Here is a 24827-nt window from a genome sequence, read left to right on the forward strand (position 1 = left end):
AGGTATCTAAGCACTCTACACTGAAAATTAAAAAGCTGTGCTGAAAGAAATTAACAAATCTAAATAGAGGTCCAACTTCATAGATTAAAATTTTTAATTTTAAAAAATTCTCCCCAAAATGATTTTTATATTCAACATAATACCAATCAAATCCCAGGATGCTTTGGGTTGAAATTGACAAGTTGATTCTAAACTTTATATGAAACATAAAGGACCTAGAATAACCTAAACAATTTTTTAAAAGAACAAAGTTAGAGGAGTTATGCCACCAGATTTCAAGGTTTGCTATCACACTACAACAATCAATATGGCTTGGTATCGGCAAAAAAAAAAAAAAAAAAGACATACATATCAATATAACAGAATATAGTGGGCCAAAAAGAAACTCACATGTGTATGAACAATTGATTTTCCCTAAAGCTGGTGAAGCAAATTCAATAAGGAAAAAAAAGTCTTTTCAACAAATGTTGCTGAATCAACAAATGTTCCATATCCATATGGAAAAAAATTAACTCACCCATGTATAAATTTTAACTGAAAATAGACCATAGACCTAAATGTAAAGCCTAAAACTACAAATTTGTACAAGAAAACATAGGAGAAAATACTGTTGACCCTTGAATAGCACAGGTTTAAACTGCATGGGTCCACTTATACATAGGTTTTTTTTTTTTTCAATAAATACTGTAAATGTATTTTCTCTTTACAATTTTCCTAATAACATTTTCTTTTCTCTAGCTTACTTTACTGTAAGAATACAGCAAAAATACATATAACACATAAAATAAGTTAATCAACTATTTGTGTTATCTGTAAGGCTTTTAGTCAACAGTAGGTTTTTAGTAAAGTTTTGGGGGAGTCAAAAGTACACGATTTTCAGCTGCCAACCCTAATGCATATTCAAGGGTCAACTGTATCTGTAAACTTGAAGTAGGCAAAGCATAAGAAACAAAAACTATAAACTGAATTTTATTAAAATTTTGCTTTTTGAAAGATGCCACTAGGAAAATAAAATGGTAAGCCATCACAGGATAAAAATATTCACAACACATATATATGACTAAAGATTTGTATCCAGAATAAAGAATTCTTACAGTTCAAAAATAAAAAACAATCAAACTGAAAAAAAAATGGGCAAATGATTTGAATGGGTAATTCAGGAAAGAATATATACAAATAGCCAATAAGCACATAAAAAGATGTTTAACATTAGTCATCTGGGAAATGCAAACTGACAACACAAGATCCACTTCACATCTACTGGGATTAGAATCGAAAGATTTTGATATTATGATGATTAGAATCACCAGATAATAACAGTTGTGATGAGTATATGGAGAAACTGGAACCCTCAAACACTGCTGGGGGTAATGTAAAATGGTGCAGCTACTTCAGAAAATAGTCTTGCAATTCTTCAAATGATTAATAGTTATCATATGACACAGCAGTTCCACCCCTAGGTATATGCCCAAGAAATAAAAACAAATATCCACACAAAAACTTGTACATGAACATTTATAGCAGGATTATTCATAATAGGCTCAAAGGTAGAAACAACCCAAATGTCCATTCAACTGAAAAAAAGATAAACTAAATGTCGTATAGCCATAAAATGGAGTATTGGGCCATAAAAAGAAATAAAGTACTGACATAAGCTACATACAACATGGATGCACCTTGAAAACATTATGCTAAGTAAAAGAAGCCAGTCACAAAGACCACATATTATATGATTCTATTCATAAGGAATGTCCAGAACAGGGAAATCTATAGAGGCATAAAGTAGATGAGTGGTTGCTTAGGGCTGGGCGCTGAGAGTGGGAGTAGGAAGTAAGATGGTGGGGTGTGAAAGCTAAAAAACACAGGGTTTATTTTTAAAGTGTTAAAAATATTCTAAAATTGTCTGTAGTGATAGTTGCACCTAACTGTGAATATTCTAAAAACCATAAATTGTACTGTTTACATGGGAAAACTGTATATGAATTATATCTCAATAAAGCTGTCACACACACACACACACAATAACACCACATGCCCACTAGACTAACTGAAAGCAAAATAACTGACCATACCAAGTATCAGCAAAGATGTAAAGCCACCCCAAATATCATACCCTGCTGGAAGTAATGTAAAGCAGTACAACTACTTTAGGAAACAGCTTGGCAGACTCTTAAAAAGTTAAACATACACCTACTATAACCAGTTATTCTACTGGATGGTATTTACTATACAGAAAAGAAAATGTAAGTCCACCTCCCCCCAAAAAAACAAAAAACAAAACTTGTACATCTTCAAGCCAAGCCAGGTAAACCAATCTCCCAAAAGATGAAAATCAATTGTGACTACTAGAATTTAGATAATTTGTATCTTCATTATTAGTATTTATGTACTTAGAAAGTGAGTCTTGACTATCTTCAAATAATAAACTACCAGAACTATCAGTTTTTTCCTGAGAAAACAACTGGTTCATATGCAGCCCAAATCAGTGGTGGGTATCCAGAACACACAGCCCAATGAACTCTTATCAGAACCTGAAAGGATTCAGACTGCTCTCAATCCTAAGCAGAAGCCAAGCATCATCTGATCTGCACTGCCATACTATTATAGGATCTTCGCAACAGGTCTACAGAGATCTTCTCTTGCCGTCTCTATTCCTAATACCATTTTCCATACCTACTATATTTACCTATTTTTAAATATATGATCATGTACCTCTCTTGCTTAAAATACCTTAGCCTTAATAGTCTTAAGGAAAACATGCTACTTCCAGCCAAAGGGTCTCCTACTTCTCTTCCTCCCACATGCTATTCTAAATTAACTTCTCTACTCACTCACCCTTTCAGTTTAAATTTTCTGACTGTCGAACTAGATCAAGTTGCTTATTATCTGGGCATTGTTTCAGCAATTAAATATGTGACAAATTATGTAACCTTAGCCTTCCACATTAAACTTTGAAGTCCTGAGAGGAGGGTCTGTTTTGATGTTGTTCATCGCCATATTCCCAGAACAGTAGGTACTTTTCAAACTGCCATTTTGATCCTAGATACATTTTGATTTCATGTTTGAAAAAATATTTAATTAAAACAGAATCATCTTAAAATTTTCACTGAGAAAAGAGCTTTAGAAATTAACTTTGAACTCATCTCCATTATTGTCCATTTTTACATTAATGAATTGTTAGCTTCAGTGTTATTTCCTATGTAAATTTTATAACAAAGATTTAAAACATCAGTCATCTTTTTCTGTACATTTTACCAATTATAGTTTTGCCAACTTGAGTTTTCTTTTCTAGCCATTTCTACAAAGTGCACTTTTGCTAAGTCAAATTTTGAATACCTAAATATTATCAAGATTGTATCACTCCATTTTCAGTCAAGAAAATTTACCAGTTTTTAGACAAACTGATAGTTGTCATATGTTGATTATTTGTTATTTTACTAACTTTGAATTTCCCAGATAAAGTTTAGAAGTTTTTACTATTCACAAAAAACACAGGATGCTTTGATTCGTTTATGCACTCTAAAAAATGTTGTGGTGTATAATTTCAGCCCATTTCAATTAGTTTTCTTTTTGCATTATTTCTTCCAGTAGTGGTCATTGTGCACTGAATGAAAGACTAACAATATCTTTCTGCATTTTTAAAATGTGTTCCTGTTTTCGAAGAGAAAAACTTAATTCCTCAGGATTGCTATAAAGCAGGGGTAAAAAGAATGTCTTCCTCAAATGGCTGGGAGAAACATCCTAGAGTCAAATATCCTGTTGCATTCCAAGGGCCTAAAAGAGTGACTGTTCTGTCCAAGACCCTAACCCTGCCAAAATAAAGTAGAATAGAAAAACAATAATTAAATTCTGAGAATTCAGAATCACCTATACTTTTGAAACACCATAAAATTCTCAGACTTAGATATATTCCTTCTTTTGCAGAACAGAAGGGCAAGAGCATGAATTAATCTGGCTGGGTTTGAATCTTGAGCCTGCCACTTACTAGCCATGTGACCCTAGATAAGTTTACTTACCTCTCTGTGCCAGTTTAAGAATCTGTAAATGAATGTAATACTAATACCTACCTCATAGACTTGTGTGGGCCTTAGATTAGCTAATATATGTAAAATGCTTAGAACAGTACTTGCCATACAGTCAGTACTTCCTAAATGTTACCTACCACCATCATCGTCTTACTCTTATCCCTTTCCCATTTAATCCCACTTAAAATGTAAGACAGGGCACAGAAGGGAGAGTGAATAATTCCAGAATGAAGACAACTGGAAACTAAATATATATCAAACATAACCTCCTGTATCTACCTTACTTATAATACATAAAACATTGACTAATTTGCTACATCCTAAACTAACCACCCTAACAATTCCACCATAACTGTAATTTTTATTTCTAAACTGAGTTCTGATCTATTTTCTCCTTGACCCTGTTAAATAGTTCCCAAATCAATACCAAAAAATGGTCTACATAAACAAGAAACCGAATGCCTATCAGCAAGATGAAGATGCTTCAAACCATACTTTGAAAAAAGGAGATAATATCATTTTAATATTATTAGTGGACATTATAATCTTAATGATTTATAAGCACAGTCACTCTAAGGTTAATTATACATTCTATAAACCCAAGTCTTTATCATCCTTTCCTTCTTTTCGAAAAATTCTAAATATACATTGTTTTCAATTAAGCATAAAAAATTTAAAATGTCTCAAAATCAAATTCAATAAAGAAGGTAAATACTCTTACAGATCATATTTTTTGAGTTTTAAAATTACCAAAACCTACCAGAATTTTTATATGCATTAATATGCATAATGTACATTTTAATATGCATAAAAATATACAAACATTAATATATAAATTCCCTTAAACTGGTAATTATCCAGTTTTCTTTATCCATTAAGAGAGACTGAATGTCAACTATAAAATTAACCTAGATATTTCTTTGCATTAAAGGTCATTTTCAGAATGATACTTTATGAGCATGGCAGGGACTATACATTTCCTCATATTTCTCAATACCTCATGTCAAAGCATATATGCAGTAAGTGCTAAAACAGAAAAAAAAATCAATAAAACTACAATATTCCCAGATATCTAAACTATATGCTCAGCATTTTTAATTAATTTAAATGCCGTAAAAGTTATTCATCAATTTCCATTCTGACATTCCGATCATTGAACATTCAAAGCTTTATTTAAAAAAAAAATTACATGTTAATGAAAGTTTAAATGGTACAATCACTTTGGGAAAAGATATCAGAGTTTCTTCAAAAGTTAACCATATAACTTTCCTAATCCAGCATTATGTCCATAACGAATTGATACAAGAATATTCATAGAATCTTTATACAGTATAGCCAAAATCTGGAAATAGCCCACAAGTCCATCAAAAGATAATGAATAAACAAACTGAGGTACATTTATACAATGCAATACTTCTCAGCAACAAAAAGCAATGAACTACTGATAAGATAAACATGAATATTAAAAATGTTAAGATGGATGAAAGAAAACAAAGGGTATACATTATATGATTCCAATTACTGAAGTTCTAGAACAGGCATAACAGAGAATCAGGAAGGGGTAGGACAGAACTTTCCAGTGTGATGATAATGTTCTGAATTTGAGAGAGTTAAGCTACACAGGTGTAGTCATCTGTCAAAACTCATCATTTAAGGTTTGTGTATTTCACTGTTTGCAAATCTTACTTAAAACACACACACACACACACACACACACACACACACAAATAGTGACACCAGTTCATAATACTCATGCTGACATGTTTAGAAGTATTCTAATTCTACAACTTGTTTTAAAATAAGCTTTTTTCAAAGAATGAATTGATGGATAGGTAGAAGGATAAATATATGATAAAGAAAAACATTAACTGCAAAATTTAGGTGACAGGCATTTCAATGTTTACTGTAAAATGCTTTTGACTTTTTCTATATGTTTGAATTCACACATAATTTTAAAACATGAAAAACCTACTAACAAAGTATAAGTCTAATGCTATATCCATTTTAATTTAAATTGTTTAGGATGAATTGGGTGGTACTTTTATTTTGCTTTCCACTATTTACAAAGCAATTGAAAACTAAAAATAATATAAATTCAAATTATAGCTACTGTTTTTAATCAAATAATTTAAAAGATATATAAAAATATATTGAACCAATTTCTCAAAATCATACAAAGATTTAGCATAACTGTTACTGATTAATTAGGTTGCATACTTTAAGAATTTCTTCTTTTGTATTTAAGTATTGCAACCATATTTTGTCTAATTATTTTTAAGTATTTAGTCAAATTTACTATCAAATATTTCATTGATTTTGAGAATTTATGGATCTTAACACTTGAAAAAATGTATTATGATATTTAGACATGGTACATTTGGTATCTACTAAAACACAATCACCTAAATAAATTTATTCAATTCTGCCTCATCATAAAATTTTACCTCAATAGTACTGAATTATTTGTCTTATGGCACATAAAGAATACACAAATCAGTACGATGTTTAACCTTGTATTTAAAAGAATATGTATTAACAAAACATTTAACCACCATCATTTACAGTGTATATTAAATACATTTTATCACGCTCTAAATTATTTAAACATGTCTAACAATAATTTGACTTTCTAAAAGGCACATGAAAAAAATTCATATTTTAAACATTTTCATAGAAGATGCAACAGGATAGAGTGACTTTCAAAAATGAAAACACAGAGTCGATGTTTCATTATACATAAAAGTACTTGATTTGAATATTTTAAGAAATCTGCTGGCATCTTTAGAAATGGAAGAGCTTCATTATCTTTTTCATGGTGCCATTATAAATCATACCTAATGTAAAAAATCACAAGTTGTAAAAATAACAATGTACCATTTAAGTTCACATGAATAAAAAAAGATAGGAAGGTGGCAAAAATAACCTACCCAGTATTTAAAGTACGAATATATTGAATGAAATAATATTTTGACTTAAGATATTTTTCAAATTTAATACATTTCTACAGAATCAAGTCTATATTTTAAAAATAAAATCACTCTTCTCTATGTTTTCCCACTAGCATTATATTTCATAGGCAGAGTTCATGGCCCCAAACAGTTCTCTACAGCATACAGGATGTCTGGTGGCTTCTATTCCATTGGTACTAGCAGAATTTACTCCTATACATTCCCCTTAGTAAAACTCGTCCTCAGCAAAAAATGCTAATATAAGCTGGTAAGTAGTTGAAAAACTCAGAAGTCGCAATAACAAAAAGAGAAAGCTGTAGCTCAGAATTTCCCTAAGATTTTCTGCAAGATGATAACATCTCCAAAAAGAGTTCAACAGTCAAATTAATCTTATTTATATAAGAACTTTCAGAAACTATACTATGCTAATTATAGTGTAATGGTTGGAAAGGTGGTTATACAATGGAGCAGAAATGTAAGCATTTAAATTCCTGCAAATTGAAATTATACAGGTCTGACTCGAAAAAACTAGTACAGTAAACTCACCGCAATGAGTGTGATTCTGGTATTTAAAAATACGTAAAAAATGAGAATTTTTTTATTTTTCTCAGTCCCTAAATGCTAACAAATTTGTCACCCAACATAACCAAAGAAACAGCAATCTTGAACAATGCTGGAGAACAATCTGACCATAGCAGAATATGTTTACAACTATTTTATGAGCAGCAACAGAATTTAAGGGCAATTTTGTATATACATTTTTACCTTCCACACTGATTTTAGAACCTACTCACCAAAAATTATGTACGCTGTACTTTTCTGAACACAGGACTCTTTCCTATAAACATCTCACAGAATTAATGTTCAACAGAACACACTTCAGAAACTCTGATTTAGCTACACAGTAAACATTCAAATTGAACATTCATCATCAATTCTAAGTAGTAGCATGCTGAGATCGTAATATGAATTATATTATATATAGTAATTTGCTTTCAATAATCTCAAAAAGTTAAAGCTGACTACTGTAAATGTATTTACTAGAATTATATTGTAATAACATTACCTCAAATTAGAATTATAAGGTTCATTAGACTCAAAGAAAAGTCACAGCACAGATTAAAGATGAAATTGACAAAAGGATATGTCATTCAATCAATTTTTATAAAATATTTAATAACAGATATAAAATGTCAATAAAATTAAGTGATCAACAAGCTAAAATAGTGCCATGAGTTCCTTTTATTTTTATTATTTCTATTTCTATAGCCACAACCTAAATTTCAGATTTAGTTTCCTCTCGCTACAATGCCCACCCCTAAAAGCTGCTATTAAAACACTAATTTAAAGCTCTAATTTATATCCCCCTAATCAAAAGCCTTCAATGGTTTCTCATTGTATATTCAAATTTGATTCCTGAAAATAGCTTTTAACATAATCTATAATCTGGTGCCAATCAACTTCCAAATTGATATACCTCAAACTTCATCTTCATCCACTCCTTTTTTCAACAATTTTTTTTTTTTTGAGAACCTGGTACAATTTAGGTACGAAGATAGGTTCCAAAACACTTGATTACAGTGGTTCTCAAACTTTAGCTTGCATCAGAATCTCTAAAGGGTTTGTTAAAATAGACTGGGACTTCACCTCCAGAGTTTCTGCTTCGAAAGGTATGGATTTACTAGTTCTCAAGTGATTCTGATGCTGCTGATAAGGATCTATTCTTTACGAACCATTGCTCTACTCCAAAGGCCACAAACTGGAAGCCCACGGGCTAAATGAGGCCCACTCATGTTTTCTCTGTGTAGTATTTTTAAAACATTTTGAATTACTTGCAACATTTTTAAAATTGGAAAATTTCACAGAAAATGCAGGTTTCTGGCTTATTCCTACATGTAAAACTTCTGCTGGAGCTTAACAGTAGGTACCCCAACAAAGGAGATATCCTAGCCCAAGTTACCACTACCCTAATTGGCCCTCTACACTCACATAAAATCACCTAGTTTAGCACTGTATTTGTACTTGTACACCCTGATCCACTTTTCCCCATTCTCTAGGCCTTTTTTCATGCTGCTCACTTTTGACTTAAACATCCCTTCACCATACTGCTGAAATTCTACCTAACTCATTCTAAATATTGGCTTAAAAATTCTTCCTCAACAAAGCCTGGGGAAAAATAGAAATCCTTAAATAACATACATACTAAAGATTTAACTTAAATTTAACATGTGTGCTTTAAGAATCGAGGTTTTATTTCCACAAATACTAAAATAGCAATATTTACCAAAAAAATTACAGATTATATCATAAATTTTAAACATACTTTTTGCTATTTTCAGTCTGTAAAATTTTAATTTTGTTCATTAAAATTTTTACTGTGAAAGAAATCTTTTTTTTTTAATTAAGTTTATTGGGGTAACACTGGTTAATATGATTATATAATTTTCAGGTGTACATTATAATTTGACATCTGTATATTCTGTTGTGTTTACCACCTAAAGTCCAGTTTAAGAAATCTTTTTCAAAATAAGACATTAAAAATGAATGTCATTTACATTCATTACAGCCAAAATACATAATAGCTCCAAAAAAATATCTTATTTTGCTGGACAAAAAAGGGAGGGAGGGTGGAGGTAACTGATACAATCACCCTAATTTTATAAGCTCGCAATCTTTAAAAACTATTTTGATGAAATAAACACTTCCAATTTTTTAACACAGAGGACATCTGAGTGGATTTTTACTTCTACAGAAGAGCAAGGGGGAAAATTACAGAGAAACGAAACTCCGTGCTGGTCCTTGCTCTGCCATAAATAGCTTTGTTACATCAAGTAAGTCACTGAGTTCTCCCTGAACTTCAGTTTCATTACCTTCTAAACTGAAGAGGTGGGAAAAAGTGATCTCCAAATACCTACCATCTCTAAAATCATCGGACTTTCTCCTTCAAAAAATGAAAGCATAAAAATCAATGTCATACAGACAAAATGCTACTATTACGCTAGTATTGCTTCTAAATTAGACTGACTTAAAAATCTTGAACTATAGATTTCAAAGCTTTAATTTAAAAAGTTGAAGATTCGGGACTTTGAAAGAATATTTATGTATGTAATATCTTAAATCAAAATAAAACATCTTTTGTAAGGCCAATAATAAAGACTTCTTAGAAAAAATTTCAGAGGGAAGACAAAAATAACTGCATCAACCAATGAATAAATTTGAATGTATTTCAAAAGAAATTAAAAAATTAGAAAATAATGTCAAAAAGATTTTTTCATAATAAGAGATAAACATTTTTTAAGCATATGTATTCTGCTTATTCCCAAATGAAAGTAATTTGGCCAAAATTAAAATTATCAAATTGCGAGACTGAAAAAACATCTTAGAAACTATTACATTCAGGCAGATCATGCCGTAAGCGAATTGCTTTCAGCTTCTCCACTTCAATTTTTGTTCTCAGCAGCTCTTCTTCTAGTTGCTGCCTTCTCTTCAATCCATCCCTCTTCTCCTGAACATATAATCCAAAATTTTTTTGATTTTCTAAAATCATCTGATGCTCCTCTTTCAGCATTTGCAGAATCTGAGGATCATACCCTAATTGTGACCTAAAGTGTCCTCCATTCTCATGTTGAAAAAAATCATCTCTCCTTGGTATAGAAGATGGAGACGATGTCATTCTCATATCAACAGAGGAAAGTGATGGCGACACAGATCTTTCCATAACATGAACTAATTCATGTTCTTCTCTTTGCTCTAAAGTATAACTCTGTTGAGAATTTAAAACCAGTGGAGGAGGGGGCTTAATGTCTTCTTCTTGCTTCACCTCTACTGTAATAGCAACTGGATGGTGATCCAACATTACCTGTAGTGAACTGGTACCAGCCTGTGCTTCCTCATCCAAGTTTGCACTATAGCACACAAAAAAGCATTATAAAATGTAAATCAAATGAAAACAAGAATATATACCATAATTTCATGTTTAATACACATTAAATTATCAAGTTTTAAAAATATAAAGAAAATAATGAAACAAAAAAATATTTAATCCTTGGAATAACAGATGAAAAGTGACTAAGTTTAGAATTTTAATAATATATGCATATAGCTCTCTCTCATCCTTAACTTTAAAATCAGGCTCTAAAAAGGACAAGAAATTACAAATACTACACAAGGCCAAGGAGGTAAATAAAAAAGAACAGCCATTTTTAATGCTCTCAGACACCAATTGTTCCTACAAGCCTGATGTTCCTTAATGGTAGAGAGGGCCATTTAATGCATTCTGGGCCTTGCTATCCTCATACCTTAGCCCTCAATCTGCTTTTGCTCTCCTGGACTGATCTAAAAATCACCAAGGTCCAAGATTTTTAGAAGGACAACAGAAGGCCATCTATGGGAAGTAATAATTTCAGTATTTGTCAAAAAAAAAAAAAAAATCAAGATTTTGTATGGCTTTCAATATGCCTGATCATCAGGGTTATCTTAACATCCAATTTTGGATGCAATGGTGTTTATTTTAGTCTTACCTATCCTAAACCACATGACTCAGTTGCCCTTTCAACCACTGGTCAGGTAACGTTCACAGGCCAAGCATGTATATCCACCATTGTATCCCCGGCACCTAGAATAACACTGTACTGTCTACCACCATGTCACCCTGAACTGTCTGGATCCTGTCTGATCTCGGAAGCTAAGCAGGGTCCGGCCTGGTTAGTACTTGGATGGGAGACCACCTAGGAAGACCAGGTACTGTAGGTGTTAAAAAAATAAAAATAAAACTGTACTACCTAGTAGCTGCTCCTCATATGTTGATTGATTAAAGAAAATGGTCATTTTAATGCAATGTTTTTAAATGGCCTATATACATCTATTGAAAGTTTATTAAATTTATATGTAATTTCCATAAAATAAGCATTCCTACCAGAGGCTTCTACAGTTTTAGCATAATTTAAATTTTGACAGCGTTCTTCCGCAGCACATATACTGAAATTGGAATGATATGAAGAAAATGAGTGTGGCCCCTGCACAAAGATAACACATAAATTCATGAAACATTCCATATTTTTAACATATATTTGTGAAAAAATTACATGTAACTCTAAGTTTTACTCCTAACGTAAGTATGGTTGGGAAAGTATTCTATTTTTATACTTGCAAGTGTGGAGAACAAAATGGTTCTTTAAAAATGAAGAAATATATATCCGATCTGTATTTTATGTGCAACAGAATTATCTTGACATGCGTTTTGTGTGTATGTGTATGTGTGTATGTGTGTATGTGTGTGTGTGTGTGTGTGTGTGTGTGTGTGTATTCACAAGGTGATATCTGTATGTAAAACGATAATGGCAAAGTAAGTAAAAAAGCTTTTCAAATTAAAAAAATCTTTGTAATAACTATTTGTTATGACATAAATACAATGTAGCTTAAAATTCTGTTTTTTAAAAAATAATTTCATGTGTAACATGAAGCTGTTAATTAAGAACATATAATTTTGTTTCTTGAGAATTTTTATTTTATTTTTACTTCTGCCTAACTCAAAAATAAAAGTTATAGAAGGGAAAGAGATTACTGGAACATTAATGGAAAAATGCTATACTTAATATTATCTAGAGAACATTTAACAAATGATAAATAAGTAGCATAGTTAGCAATATATTCTACATGGATGATTTACATGCTGGAACAAGTTCAAGTAGAACATAAGGGAAAAAAGTTAAAACTCCCATGTCACTAATGGCATTAAACTGCCAAAAATATCAGCTATTTATATAAGGGATACATACAAATGAAATAATAAGATATATAGTATATTATAAAAAAATCTATTTGTCGATTACATGAATTCATTCACTTTCATTCTTATCTTTATTGTCATCTTATGATTTTCAAAAAGAAAACAATGGAATATAAATGTAATTCAAATTAGTAAGATTTTCTTTTATTAACATCTCTAAAACCTGAAATGGGAAAAGATTAAAACCACAGATGAAAATTAAATTTTTAAAAATCTAATTACTATTCCAAATTAGTATACAATTAGACAGAGACAATATATTCCTATGTAAATTAAAAATAGAATATTCTACTCCATTTTAGTTGAAACATTACAAGTAGGGCCATTATGTAAAAAATACTTTAGAGAAAGTCATAAAAAATGATAAACAGAAGGACTTCTAAAATTTACAAATATGAATTTTGAGGGTTAAATAGGTTACAAAAACAATATAATTTGATATTAGAGAGAAGTAAAAATAAAGACATAAATCAATGTGTTAGAGGTAGCCTTACAAAATAGATGTATATTTTTAAATACATTAAATAATATAAACAGTAAGATTTTTCTTATTAAGAATGGAGAGTTTGGAGAAATTAACATGCATATTTATACAGAAGCATAATTAAGATTATAGAATAATTACAAACTGAGATAATTATTTATTAAGATTCAAGATGATGCCAATCAAATAAATATAAGCACATTAAATATATAAAAATATATTAAATGAAAATGCTAACAGAAAATGGCAGTGTAGACACTAACATAAGCATTTAAACGGCTTATTTCTAATGTTCTTCCCTTTAAAATCTGAAAAATTGTACTGTTTAAACAATAGGTATAAAAATGTATAAATCAATTAATTCGTTTTATCAGAGAAATATTTTTGTCCCAAAAGACTAACTGTGTGTGTATGTTTGTGAGTAACACACATATATGGTCAAAATATAGATACTATTTTTCTTCTATATTCATTGTATTTTAAAAATATGCAACTAACTAAAACTACAGTTTCTATATGTAGTTTTCAAACTATAAAAGCCTATACTTAATAGCCAAAAGATAAGTTTATACCTGTAATGCAGAAGCCACTTTTCTCTATGGTTTGAGGGTGAAATTTTTTTTAATGAGTAGCACAGAATAAAACGGTCTTATTGTAGTTTTTTGGACATTTGCATATTAGGATTTAATCAGTTGTCATCACACTGAACATTTTAAGCAGTGGCCTCATGATTTAATAGACTGTGTGTCCACATTATGCTATCAACTAGAAATAAGCAGTATATGGTGAGAAGCTGGTCTCAAAAAAATTATCCCAGCAAATTATCAAAATAACAAATATGTTTGGCTAAAAAGTTTCATTCTCCTGTTTCTCTCCTAATTTCTTCAAGATTTCAAAGGTAATCAATAATTCTATTTATATGACTCTTCTTCTACCAATAGGAAAGCACATTATAAAGCTTAGCTTGAAAGGCCCCTCCACTAACAAGAAGTTTACAATTTCTTTAAATTACCCTGAGTGGTGCAAAAGAATATAACCACCATTTTTATCTTTGCCAGGGGTTAAAATTTGAATTAGTAAGATAACAGTGTTGAAGATTCCCAGGCAGTAATTATAGAGCATAAATTTAACCAAAAAACCCCCTGTTTCTAACCCTTTAAAAATCCACTTGCTCTTATTGGTCTATTAAAATTCAGTTTGATTTCCTTGCAAAGCAGTATGTGAAAGCATACTTTTTCCTATATGACCCAAGATCAAAGTGAAACTAGACCATTAATGAATAAAAACACAAAAACTTTGAATTTTATGAAGTAATATAAACTCTAATTAGGGATTAATTCCTTTTCCTGTATTTATTCTAGATATAAGTTAGAAAAATAATTTAAACTGTCTTAATGAATACAATAATACCATTAACAAGTTTATTTAATTATTGCTTTGGTTTTTAGCTCAAAAAATATTCAGTAAGTGTAGACTGACAATTTTATAAAGGGTTCCATTTCTCCTAAAACTAACTTTATGTTAAATTAAAAATTCTCACTAAATGTAATCTTAAATGAAATAAGAAAAAGGTATCTCTCAGCTAATTAAATCTTTTAATTTTAAAGCTTAAAAAGTTTATGAGGTGATGTCACAAATTTCCCATTTTTTCCTTCCTAGCCTTTACTTTTTAGAAACTACAGAAGGAGGGAAGGGGGAAGGGAAGATAAAAAGTAGCTTAAATGAAATGCAGCAGAAAAATTCTGTATAGCCTCACTTTTCTTTTTTAAGAATGCAAAACAAAGACACTATTCACTACTCCCATCGTGGGGATGCTTACTATGCATATCTCAATCACAACTAAGCCAGAGCCCAATAGATAGGAGGCGCCATCATTTTCCACAACAAAATAAAATAAAGCTTACCTTTGTATGTGGTTCCTGTCTCTTACCAGGAAACTGGAAATCTGGGGAATCATCTCCATAACTTTCTTGGTTGGCTCAGAAATATTGCTTTTAAAATCTGATTGGGTCTCTTTTTGCTGCATTAGCTCCTGTTTGGCATATTCTTTGAGCCTTTTGTAAAGGGTGCGTAGGCCCTGCGCTGTGCGAGGAGGGCGGTCTACTCCAATTGCATTATAGTTAATTGCTATGATATCCCAACATCTATTCTTTTCCACTATTACTGAATGTTTATTAGTGTGTTCTTCGAGAATTTTCACATATGGCTTCACAAGCTTTAGCAAATCAAGCTTTTCAGATAAGGTAAAATTGGAAGATCTAGCCTTTCCTACCATTGTTCTTTTCAAATTAAGTAGGCAGTTTCTGAAACCACCATGCAGCCTTCAGCTCTGCTCAGCTCTTTTCACACACAGAAAAAGATCAGGCTTAACTAGGCTAGCCTCATTTAGGCCCACGCCTACAGGGGAGGGTTTATTAAAATTCCTCCAGCTTAAGCTGACGCAGGTTCAGGAAATCTGCTTAAGCCAAGCCTGACCTACATAAAGCTTCTCACTGAAGAAGACAGGAAGGCACAAGCAAAACACACTTGTGTATAAAGAGAACAGCTCAAGATAGAATTTAATACACAAAGATCTAGAGATAAGCATGGAACACAGCTAAAAATTAGCTAATTTAGTAAGAATACCGAATTTCCACACATGTATGCCTAGCTGATAGATTGATACTGCACTGCAGTATCACTGTAATAAAAACAAAAGAGTAACTGTTTTGGTGCAATTTGTTTACAAATCCAGGAGACAGAAGAATTAAAAACTAAAGATATGAATGGTGAATGTAGTGATTCCTAATCACTGTTTCTGAGCTGCTGTTCTCTCTTACAAAATCTGCATAACGCTGGTCCTGCTGTCAATCAGGAATTACATACCCTCTAGCTAGTTAGGTTACACCCAGGCTCAGACTCCACAGTAAAGCTAAGCTTCTCCTTCATTTTAGAGTCTCCAGTAGCCAATGCGTATTATTTTTGTTACTTAAAAAGAATTTTTTGTCGAACAGTGAATCTAAAAAGCAGATAAAAATTATTTTTAAAGCAATGAATTATTCTATCTGTAATGTATGTAAATATGCTAGCCTGCTTTATCATGTGTAAAAATCACCATTTCACGGTGAGAACAGCATAATCATGCCTTAAGACTGCACACAACAAAATCGCATTTGCTATCATTGGAGTGGGATTTTTATTTAGCTATACTCACACAAAATCTGGACTATGAAAAGAAACAGCTAGTCTAGCCATTCTGCAAGGCCACCAGTTTGCATAATTAGAATATTTTTTCTAATCCCTGTCTGAAAATATGCTAAATAACAACGTAAGCAAAATAAGCCTCTTTTTCCCGATATACATGTTTCTCCAGATAGAATGAATTAGAACATACTTGAATACAGTTCCATTCAACCAAACAATTCATGAACACCCATTAAAAACGCTCCAAAGCACTGTGCAAAGCCCAAGGAAAACATAAGTCAATCTAGATACAGCTCCTATCCAGGGAACTGTAGTTATGCAAAAATGCCATAAATTTGCAATTACTTTGTTTTCATTCTTTCAGTGGAAGAGAAGCAAATTAAATTTATCGAGTTCTCACTATGAGCCAGACAATGTGCTAGAAGCTTTAAATGTGCACCTGTCAGGAAAAAAGTGAGATTGCTGGGTGTTCTGTGGAATGCCAGGTGTTGTCTGCCATACCCTACTAGGTAATCTGACTGTTAGTAGTCCTAGCCTTTCCTTGTCTTTTAGGGCAGTTTTATTCTTCAGTAAATTGTAGAAAATAGTAATGCGAATCATTTTTGTCCACAAAAATGCAAACTGAAGACTGACCCATCCCAGCAACTGAATCACAAGTACTCAAAGAAAAGCAAGAATACAGAAGATATACCATCTTTAAGTAATATCTGTTATTTTTGTAATATAGGTATTGTATTAAGAAATGAAATGCTAATAAAAATATGAAAAACCATTCAATCTCACTATTTATCAAAGACATACATACTAAAAATGATTCTCATCCATAAGATGGGCAAAATTCTTAAAGACTGAAAATGTCAAGAGTGGATAAGGGTGCAGGGCACAGAGCACTCTTCTGTACTATTGATGGGAGTGTAAAATGCCATTTTGGATGTTGATTTGGGAGGATCCATTCATATTTACACACATAAAACCTTTTAAAGCTGTTAATCTAAAAACAAATGACAAAAGTAAGAAACAAGTGGTCGAGATCCAAAATAACACCTATTGAGGAAGCAGTGATTCAGACGGAAACCTAAAAAGTGTTCTGATTAGGAGGCGAAATCCAGAGGTATTTATGAGAAAGGAAAGGGGAATAATTACATGAACACAAGGAAGGGGGTTAATAAGCTAAGGAATTTCTATAGGTGCAGATAAGCTAACTTAGTGATGCTAATTTTAAAGAACGTCTTTAATTTTCAGTCCAGCATTCATAATAGCTGCTTTTCTGTTATCTTTGCAAACAGTTCTTTGGGACACACTGTTGCTTTAGGCCCAGTCCAAAAGTTATTTTGCCCAGTTTTAACATTTCTAAGGTCTGAGGAGTAAGATGTGCAAGACAGTTCCTCTGGGATGGCAGCTCCAACTCCATTTTAAAGTGGCTCCCTTTATATTATTTTTTATAATACTACGGTCTACACTAGGCATCGTTAAAATGAAAGAAGTAGAGATACTGACATAGAACAAGCTCCAAAATATATGGTAAGTGAAAAGAACAAGTAAAACAAAAATACAGTTGACCCTTGAACGAGTTTGAACCACAGAGCTCCATTTACATGCAGATTTTTTCAATAAATTCATATAGTGATGTAAATGTATATTGCTTATAATTTTCTTAATACCATTTTTTCCGCTAGCTTACTTTATTGTAAGAATATACTATATAATACATTTAACATACAAAATGTGTTAATTGACTGTTTATATTATCAGTAAAACTTTCTAGTCAACAGTAGGTTACTAGTAGTTAAGTTTTGGGGGAATTAAAAGTTATATATGAATTTTCAGTTGTGCAGGGGTATCTGCACCCCAACCCCTAAATTCTTCAAGGGTCAGCAATACATACAATATAATCCCATATGCTTACCAAAAATACACAAAACTAAATATTTCTGTAAGTACAGAAAATATATATATGTAGGTACAGAAGATAAGTACATAAATATGTCAGAAAATGCACTCCATAAAGGTCTACAACTCCACCGTTCAATACAGTAGCTGTGAATCACACATCACTACTGAGCATTTTAAATGTGGTTAATGGGACTGAGGACCTTAATTTTAAGAAGTGTTATTAATTTAAACTTAATTTTTTTTTTTTTAAGGCAAGGCAACCCTTCATTGACCTCACAGATTGCAAGGACCTTGTCAGCTTACGATCCCTTATTTTTTTTTATTTTTTATGCCTACAGCACCTGGTCTTCCTAGGTGGTCTCTCATCCAAGTACTAACCTGGCCGCGCCCTGCTTAGCTTCAGAGATCAGATGGAATCGAGCTTGTTCAGGGTGGCATGGCTGTAGACTAAACTTAACTTTTTAAATAAAAACAATCCCATAGCATTTATTGTCATCTGGTAATAACATAAGGGTAATCAAAGCAAAATAAATAAATGTTTAAAAACTATACTCCCAATAAAGGACACTTAGAAAAAACAGTATTGCCTTCTCAACTATTTCCCACTTCATTAGTCATTTCTAGTTGAAGACACTTTGGAGCAGAGAAATATCTCATTTTAGCATGATCCAACCCAGCTGTTTTCTTGACTTTGTTTTAAAACAAATCTCTTCTGCATCATCTAATACGAGGTTCACATACTCATCAAAACCAAAGATACAGCCTTCTATCCACATATTCACTTAGTCATAAAGCCACATCTGAATCCAAGATCTATTCTGCAAGAACCTGAAGATTAGGTTGACGGGCTGCATCATCACTTTCTGCACTTTTTGGCCCTGGCTACGGTACACCATGGTGGAAGATGACAAAGACCACATTACCCCTCACGCTACCTCAGAAAGCTACTTCTGGAATCCAAACTTAAAAATTTTTAATTGAAGCAGCATATTTTTCCATTAAACATAACTTTATTGTTTTGATACTATTATATTTTACTTAACTCTTTCATCACACATGATACTGCTGTTTCTAATATTATTGACAAGGGCTCCATCCTTGATCAAACTTTAGTCAGGCTCCTGTGAGCCCACTTAAAAACTAGGCCTTGGCCCAGATTTGGCAAGAACCTTGATAAACCAATTTATCGTAAATCTCCTCGCCCCACTCTCGATACCTAACCAAGTTCCTCTCAGTAATTTTTTACCCACTGACTCCCTCCCTCTCCTGCTTTGACTATAAATCCCTGTGTACTTGGGAGTTGAGTTCAGTCTTCTCCCCTACTACAATAGTGTCAGGTAGTCTTCTTACCTGTTTAACTTGTCCGGTGAAGTTTTTCTTTGACATTATACATCACCACATCACCGGTGTAGTTTACCTTAACAAAAAAATGATTTTTTTCTGTGCACTAACGTAACACGTAATGGATTTGTTTGAATATTCTATGCAAACAGCACAAATTACAGAGACATCCTGTGTAAATTGTAATTATTAATCTGAAATACTTATTACTGCTTTATGTTATAAATTCTCTAGCTATAAAAGTAAGAATGGGCAAATTTTTTAATATAAAAAGAAAATACACTACTGATGCAGAATTAAATGGAGATGCAGAAGCTAGTACTCTTATTGGAACAGTAAAAAAGAGGATGAAATAAGGCATATTGCAAATTTCACGATGAACACAAAATGCAATTTGCTACAGCAGACCAGGAATAAGCTGTTTATTGTACAAAATAATTAAGATAATAAACGACAATATTAAAAGATATTGTCAACAAATACACAGTAAATCTAAGAACAAACAAGAACTGATGAACTTTAGTCACCTTAAATTAGAACTATCCAGAGATATTTTTAAATAATTTGTAACAAGATCTGAGCTTATAACTTTAGACAGCTATAAAACAGCTTTGTTTCTTGCAAGAAAAAAGAAAACCATTTTTAGATGGAGAGAGCTTTTAAAATACTATTTCAGTTATGGAAATTGTTAGAAAATTATAGGAAAAAGATTTTAAAAGATGCATTTTAAAAATGAAAGATCTTCAATTAAGTAACCAACAACTGCCTAAAGAATACAAGAGCTAAGATATCAAACATCAGTTCATTCGATATTTTTAAAAACTGCAAGTACTTTAGATCTAAATGAGTTGTACAATATAAGAGATTCTGCCCTATTAAATACTTGTCACATTTTATCTCAAATGATTTCCAAATTTAAAAATAAATACTATCAATTCATGACCAAATATATATATGAACTCGTGGCATTTTTCAATCTACTACATTTGTCAAAAAACAATTTCAGTTAAATGTGGGGAAATACTTCTACCACAACAGATGGTGCTCTGTTAGGTTAGGTTAAAAAATCTGGATTTATTAAAATTTTAAAACGAGAAACTAATATTTCACTTATTTGTTCCACATAATGAACATATTGTGCTCAACTTTCTAAAGCACAATATGAAACGTGTCATGAATACAGTTGTTAAAACCATTTGGAATATGTGTGCAAGTGCTATGAATCACTACCAAAAGAAACACAATTAATTTAATGATTCTTTTTTGGTCTTCACAAGTGCTCATTGGTTGAGTCATGAAAGGTTTTATGAAGAATTATTGTATTGTTAACTCCAAATCAAGATTTTTTTAAAATAAAAGGAATACCTGTAAACACTCAACAAAGCCAAAAAAAATGACAATGCAATCTTGCACAGGTTAGGCAACAGGTCAGCTTCCTGGGGCAGCAGGGCAGACTAGGTAGCAGGCAGATGTCAAAATGAGAATCTTGGGAGGCACATAAGATTATGTTCAATACATCACAATGCAACATGTGGGAAGATGAGACTTAAAAAAGGTCTTCCTCCGAAGGAAAACCTTAATCCTCCTCCTATGGTTCTCCTTTACTTTCACACTACTACCACACTCATAACACTTCTGACACTAGATGTGTGAGTTTTCTCCACACCAAGCAATTCTCTCACACCAGCTGGGTGTCCTACAATTCTACTCAATTCTAACACTATCAACCTGGAGATAGTGACCCCACTCCACTTCAGATGTCAATCACAAGTCCAGATTGTCATTCTTTCTAGACATCAGAGGTTCCCACAAACCCCCACCCTTGGGTTTAATTTACTAGAGTAGTTCCATAGAACTCAGGAAAACAGTTTACTTACTGTTTACTAGCTTATTCTAAAAGGCCATGACAAAGAAAAAAAAGATACGATAAAGGATACAGACATTCAGATGGAAGAGATACACAGGGTGAGGTATGGGGGAAGGGACACAGCTTCCATGCCCTCTCTGGCATGGAACCTCTCTAAGAACCACTACATGTTCACCAACCCAAGAGTTCTCCAAAACCATACTTTTGATATTTGTATGAAGGCTTCACATCACATAGGCATGACTAAACATGAACTCCATTTAAAACCCCTCTCCCTTCTCTAGAGAATGGGGATGGGGTTAAAAATGCTAAGCTTCTAACCATGGCTTGGTCTTTTTGATGACTACTGCCCATCCAGGAACCCACGAAGAGTCACTTCATTAATAAAAGACATTCCTATCACCCAGGAATTCCAAGGATTTAAAATTGTGTGAGAAACCAGGGTTAAAGACCAAATATTAGAACAAAACAAACAGACTCCCAGTCAAGATAGCAGAGTTTGAAAACGATGTCTTCACCTATTCCTAAGACCACATCAAAATTACAACTAAATTACAGAACAACCACTCTTGAGAACCACCTGAGGTCCAGCTGAACACAAGTCCTATAAATAAGGACATAAAAAAGAAGCCACGTCAAGACTGGTAAGACAAGCAGAGAAGTGAAGCAGGCTGATGACATACCATGCATGTGTGGCTGTTAATAATGAGGAGAGATATCTCACCTGTGGCAGTCCACCCTGAGGAGAAGTCCCAGTCCCACAGGAGGTTCCCCAGCTCGGAGCATAAGTGCTATGAACACCTGGCTGTGGAAATCAGTAGGAATGCCCTACAGGTGAGACAAAAGGCTGCTATTACCCAGGCAATCTCTTAAAGGGCCCGATCACAGACTCACTCACCCACACTCATCCTACGCTCCAGCAAAGGAAGGAATGGCAGCTCAAAAACCACCAGGGACATACAGGAAGTAATTGAATTCTCTGGTTTTATGGTGAGGGCTGGAGGGGCAACAATCTCCAGGACAGAAGTACTGGGAGGCGCCATTGTTCCTTCGTTGAGACTTCTGCCCATACAGCTGGTAGGTAGAGGCAGAAATGCTAGCAGGTATATATCACTGCTTTGCTGAAACCTTCCCTTACAAAGTGACAGGCACAGGCGGGAACCAACTCTGAGTCTCCATCAACCTGGCTAATACTACTAGCCCCAGCCTGGTGATTCCCCACCCTAGCCAATTCACGCCCTGGCCCAAACTTCTTCCAGCAGCAGCTCTCACAAGCAGCTCATACTGCAAACTTTCCTAATGTTTATCAAAGGTCTACAAACCCCATACAAGCAGTGGCTTTCCTCAGCATGTCCTATACCTCTTGCTAAGCAGCCCCAAGATTGGCACAAGTGGCAACCACCCTCAATTCGCAGCATAGCCTCTCACAAATGCCTCCAAGCTCAGCACAAGCAGCTACCAACCACAGATCACTCTAGAATTCCTATGAGGTGGCCCTGGGCCAGATACAAGCATCGACTAATGTTGACCTGCACCAGAGCTCTTCCCAAGAGGCCCCAAAACCAATATACCTGGTGGCCAACTTCAGAGCACGCAAGAAAAACCACCCAGTGAGGTCCATAAACAACACAACTAAAGTGTGAACACAGCAGTCACCACTGCCCCACTGTAGTGAATCCTACTCCATGGGATCAGCTGCTGCTCAACAGCTCATCTGATGCAGACCCTGCCAGTCCTAATAGCCGTAAGCCAGAGTCAATCCCACCCACTGAGGTGCCAACAGCGATCAAGGATCAACTACAATAGGAAGGCACACACAACCCATACAAGGGACACATCTGGAGCACCAGGCTCAGATAACCAGGGAGACTGTGCCACTGGACCCCACACGACACTTACTATATAAGGCCACCTACAGAAGCCTACCTCAAGAAACAAGAAAAATCTCAAATAAACTATCTAACCCTACACCTAAAGGAACTCAAAATAGAAGTACAAACAAAGCCCAAAGTGAGGTAAAGAATGGAAATAATAAAGATCAGCAGAAATAAACAAAATAGAGTCTAAAAAAAGTACAGAACTCAATGAAACCAAGGGCTGGTTCTTTGAAAAGGGAAACAAAATTGATACGCCTTTAACCAAACTCATCAAGAAAAAAAGACCCAAATAAATAAAATCAGAAATGAATGGTAAGTAACAACTGACACCACAGAAATACAAAGGATTATGTAAGAAAATACTATGGATAATTATATACCAACAAACTGAACAACCTGGAAGAAATGGAAAAATTCCTAGAAACACACAATCTTCCAAGACTAAATCAGGAAGAAACACTAAATATGAACAGACCAATAACTACTAACAAAATCAAATCAGTAATCAAAAAACTCCCAACAGTCCTGGATCAGATGGTTTCACATGTGAATTTTACCAAATAGTCAAAGAAAAATTAACATCTATTCTTCTCAGGCTATTCCAAAAAATTGAAGAGGAGGGCTCCCAAGCTCATTTTATGAGGCAAGCATTATCCTGATTTCAAAAGAGGCAAAGACATTACAAAAAATAAAAATTATTGGCCAATATATCTGAGAAACATAGATGTAAAAATCCTCAACAAAATATTAGCAAACCAAATTCAGCAATACATTAAAAAGAGTTTACACCACAATCAAGTGGAAGATGCAAAGCTGGTTCAATATCTGCAAATCAATTAACATGATACACCAAATAAATAAAATGATGGATAAAAGTCATATCATATCATTAGATGCAGAAAAAACATTTGACAAAACCCAGCATCCATTTATAAAAAAAAAAAAATGACAGTGAAGTGAGAAGAAGGAACATACCTCAACATAATAAAGGCCGTATATGACAAACCCAGAGCTACTATCATACTCAATGGCGAAAAGCTAAAAGTTATTTTCTTTAAGATCAAGGCAAGGATGTTCACTTGTACCACTTTTATTCAACATAGTATTGGAAGTCCTAGACATAGCAATCAGACAATAAAAAGTAATAAATGCATCCAAATTGGAAAGGAAAGAGTAAAACTATCATTATTTACAGATGGCATGATACTATACAGAGAGAATCCTAAAGAGTCCACCAAAAACTATTGGAATTGATAAATGAATTCTGTAAAGTAGCAGACACAAAATTAATTAATAAAAGATTTTGCACAGCAAAGAAAATCATTAACAAAACAAAAAGACAACCTACTCAGTGGAAGAATTTATTTACCAATGAAATGTCCAATAAGGAGTGAATAACCAAAAAATATAAAGAACTCATA

The 24827-nt window shown here is 33.1% G+C and overlaps 2 protein-coding genes, 1 non-coding gene and 1 pseudogene across 13 annotated transcripts in view; 1 reads left to right on the top strand and 3 right to left on the bottom strand.

Annotated features, from left to right (window-relative positions):
- RAD54B (RAD54 homolog B) overlaps positions 1-24827 on the bottom strand; it is a 179007-nt gene that overhangs the window by 132632 nt on the left and 21548 nt on the right. The window contains exons 3-4 of one of the 11 annotated variants that reach the window (XM_039877142.1): positions 19672-19738; positions 10833-10878 (exon numbers count right to left, since the gene is read on the bottom strand). The exons of 6 other annotated variants lie outside the window; for them this stretch is intronic. Coding sequence is in view for 1 of the 5 variants with exons in the window: in XM_039877144.1 (XP_039733078.1) it covers positions 10829-10878 (50 nt within the window). In the remaining 4 variants the exon portion in view is untranslated. Of the gene's footprint in view, positions 1-10828; positions 10879-11888; positions 11956-19671; positions 19739-22253; positions 22358-24827 lie in introns of those variants that run through there. 4 more of the 11 variants (XM_039877141.1, XM_039877140.1, XM_039877143.1 and 1 more) reach the window with 4 other exon arrangements.
- On the bottom strand, positions 9395-18427 carry FSBP (fibrinogen silencer binding protein). The gene is made up of 2 exons (XM_039877147.1): positions 15150-18427; positions 9395-10878 (listed from the first exon to the last, which is right to left on the bottom strand). Exons 1-2 carry the CDS (start codon positions 15518-15520, stop codon positions 10353-10355), a joined length of 897 nt encoding a protein of 298 aa, XP_039733081.1. The 5' UTR covers positions 15521-18427; the 3' UTR covers positions 9395-10352.
- On the top strand, positions 11931-12033 carry LOC120614349 (U6 spliceosomal RNA). Its single transcript, XR_005655935.1, has one exon. It is a non-coding gene; the product is annotated as a U6 spliceosomal RNA (small nuclear RNA).
- Positions 18651-18769, bottom strand: LOC120614334 (uncharacterized; annotated as a pseudogene).

Source organism: Pteropus medius, unplaced genomic scaffold, assembly GCF_902729225.1.
Source record: "Pteropus medius unplaced genomic scaffold, Ma_sr-lr_union100, whole genome shotgun sequence".
Lineage (NCBI taxonomy): Eukaryota > Metazoa > Chordata > Mammalia > Chiroptera > Pteropodidae > Pteropus > Pteropus medius.